This window comes from Sinocyclocheilus anshuiensis, unplaced genomic scaffold (assembly GCF_001515605.1).
Source record: "Sinocyclocheilus anshuiensis isolate Anshui unplaced genomic scaffold, SAMN03320099.WGS_v1.1 scaffold207, whole genome shotgun sequence".
Lineage (NCBI taxonomy): Eukaryota > Metazoa > Chordata > Actinopteri > Cypriniformes > Cyprinidae > Sinocyclocheilus > Sinocyclocheilus anshuiensis.
Window position 1 is genome coordinate 408,804 of NW_015551045.1, and position 3,461 is coordinate 412,264.

At 41.1% G+C, this 3,461-nt stretch overlaps 1 protein-coding gene across 5 annotated transcripts in view; it reads left to right on the top strand.

Moving 5' to 3' along the window:
• Nucleotides 1-3,461, top strand: part of crebbpb (CREB binding protein b) — a 75,368-nt gene that overhangs the window by 17,175 nt on the left and 54,732 nt on the right. For all 5 annotated transcript variants that reach the window (XM_016451318.1, XM_016451322.1, XM_016451320.1 and 2 more), the window contains exon 2: nt 1,865-2,505. In XM_016451318.1, the coding sequence (XP_016306804.1) occupies nt 1,865-2,505 (641 nt within the window). The remainder of the gene's footprint in view (nt 1-1,864; nt 2,506-3,461) is intronic.

The window sequence follows — 3,461 nt, forward strand, 5'->3', positions numbered from 1 at the left end:
ACAGTAATTTTTCTCTGTGCGTCCGTCTTCATCGTCTCTGGCCTCTGTTAACTGGCGTTTACAGACTTCATATTTTCACATAAATGACATTTTGGAAAATTATTGCATTGCAACGCATTTTATGCAAGTCCAGAACAGAGACAAGCTGCAATAAGACAAAAAACGGCCGGTTGCCGATCGCGTAAGTTCCAGGGCAAGCTCCTTAAAGTCCCCATGAAATCAAAATTAAAGTTTTTTGGGTGTTAGTAGGCTGTCGCGATAACCGCAATATCACAATACCGCGCTATTGAGGAGCAAACCGCAGAGGAATGCAAGAAACGCAGCAACCGCGATTTTTGCGTGTTTTATTTTTTCGTAAGGCTATGCCCTTCTCGTTTTACACTTCATGCATGTGGACTAGGGCTGAACGATTTTGGAAAATAATCTAATTGCGATTTTTTTTTTTTACCAATATTGCGATTGCGATTTAATATGCAATTTTTTTTTTTTTAGCTTTTTATGTTCTGATTTGTACAGAGGCTCCGTAGATTTGCAAGCCTAAACAGACAGTGAATGAGAGAGTTCGACTGAGCACGTGCGATTACTTGCGTCTGTCCTCCAGGGAGAGTCATATATATTTGTGAAAATAGGTTGTCCTGTTCAAGGAAAGCGAAATCTCTTGTCTTAGCATCGATCGACGCATAGCTGGTCAGCTGAGCCTTCTAAAGTGGCGCTCAAAGTTAAAATGACCAAAATTTGGTTAAATGACCATGGTGTTGGTGTGCTTGACTGGCCAGCAAACTCACCAGACCTGAACCCCATAGAGAATCTATGGGGTATTGTCAAGAGGAAAATGAGAAACAAGAGACCAAAAAATGCAGATGAGCTGAAGGCCACGGTCAAAGAAACCTGGGCTTCCATACCACCTCAGCAGTGCCACAAACTGATCACCTCCATGCCACGCCGAATTGAGGCAGTAATTAAAGCAAAAGGAGCCCCTACCAAGTATTGAGTACATGTATAGTAAATGAACATACTTTCCAGAAGGCCAGCAATTCACTAAAAATGTTTTTTTTTTTATTGGTCTTATGAAGTATTCTAATTTGTTGAGATAGTGAATTGGTGGGTTTTTGTTAAATGTGAGCCAAAATCATCACAATTAAAAGAACCAAAGACTTAAACTACTTCAGTCCGTGTGCATTGAATTTATTTAATACACGAATTACTTGAATTACTGAAATAAATGAACTTTTCCACTACATTCTAATTTATTGAGATGCACCTGTATATATATATCGTGTGTGTATGTATGTGTGTGTAAAATAGTATATCAGTCTGGCGAGTAAACTAAAAAAAATGTACTAGCCAATGGCGATTATATTGCCAAGGTGTGCGTAGAGGGTTGCATTACAATAGCGTTGACTTCCTTGCGCAGTTTTCAAACCAAAACAAAGTTGTGTGTGTGTGCATAGGGTGACCTTTATTAGTCAAAACTTTGATTTCATTGTTAACAGGAGTCAAGATGGTCAGTGAAAAGTTAACTGATATGGGCCGAAGCCAACGTTTTGATAGCAGGATAACCTATTGATAATAAATTGCATTACATATGCATATTTATCGCCATTTATAATAATAGCAATTGAGACATACACAATTTGCTTAACTCACAAAATATTTGACAACAACAACAACAAAAAAAAAATGAAGTACAGTTGAATATTGAGGAGTTATCCCTTTAAGGGCCAATTGTCAATGTAGTATTAAGTTAAACTGGACAAATATTGGCCAATTTTTTTGACCAAACTGATAAATTAGTTGATCACTTCTGAGTTGCCTGTTGGTTGGTTAATTAATGGGATGATGACCCTTTTTTCTCTTTTTCTAGACTTTGTGTCTTTGTTCGACTTGGAGAATGATCTTCCAGATGAGTTGATACCCAACGGAGACCTGGGGCTGATGTCCATGCCCTCTAATGGAGACGGAGGAGTGGGGAGCCGGATGGGGGGCACCGTCCCAGACGCTGCTGCCAAGCACAGGCAGCTGTCCCAGCTCCTGCAGGCAGGGAGCGGCTCTGGTCTGGCTGGAAACCTCAGCCCTCAGTCTGGAATTTGTGGCCAACTGGGTGCCTTGGGGAAGAGTCCCATGGGCCAGGGCTCACCCGGTCACCAGACCCAACCTCCGAAGCCGGTCGGCAACCCTTCCGGTCAGGTCAACAACAGTCCGGGCATGAGCCTCAATGCAGGTTTCAACCCGGCCATGCTGAACAATAACAACCAGGCTCATGGACTCATGGGGCAGAACATGGCTACGCAGGGGCAGATGATGAATGGCGTGATGGGGCCGGCCGGAAGAGGCAGGGCAGCTCCGGGTATGCAGTACCAGGGTCAGGCCATGCAGGGAGCACCGGGCGCCGGGCAAGGGGTCAGCGTTTCTGGCAGTGTATTGGCGGAGACGCTTACCCAGGGTGCACCACAGATGGTGGCACACAATGCCATCAATCCCCAGCAAGCTGGAAACATGAACAAGGTAATTCGCTATTTTTTTAAGTTTTGCATCCTAAAAAATGTTCTGTGTGGTTGGGTTTAATGATTAGGTAAGCTAACACGAATGCAGATAAACAGATTGTTTCAGTTTCGACCAGCGTTGTGTATGTGTAGTTTCAGTTTCAACCTATAATTTCCACTACAAATGGAACAGTAAGAAACTTAGTGCTGTTTATGTTACTTGGATTTAAGGAAGGTTTATTGCTTTTAGCATGCTTGGTTGTTTTGCCGTTTTCCTTATGAAGTATCAAAATGCAAGCCTTAAAATGAAAAGAAGGTCTGGGTTATGTTCACCTTGAGATGTATGGACCGCATCTGTGACAAGCTGTGGTTTACGATGGACAGTTTCAACCCTCATATATGATTGAATAAGAAATGAATAATAGAAGCTTATTTGTACAAATAAAGGTAGTTAATAGGAAGAAAAATTTAATTTTGACTGGTAATTTGGAAATTCTGTCTGAAACATTGTACTACAGATGATTGCAGTTGGCATTTGTTTTTTGTTTGTTTGGTTTGGTTAATATTGCAATGGTACTCAGTAGGGATGTCAATTTTCGATCATTTCCATGATCGATCGTCGTTTAAATTAACGATCAATTAATCGATTAATCGTTAACCTTAATGCTGCAAAATGCGTCTATGCAGCCCAGCATATGTGCAAAAGTTACTGAAAAAAAAAACACGCTTTCTCACCCGATTTAAAGGGGATTTAGTCTGAATAAAATGCTAGTAGCAGGATTGTAAAATGAATAGATGCGATTATGATCATTTATTTGATAAAATGAAGAGAGCACGCCGTAGGTTTGAGATCATTTTACTTTGTTGACTGTTTCCTATCCCGACACGGAGACCGCTGAACGCGCCTCTTTAAATGGTTTTGTGGTGCTCGTTATTGTATTTTAAAACACAATTGCAATGTTTTCAACTGACATTATG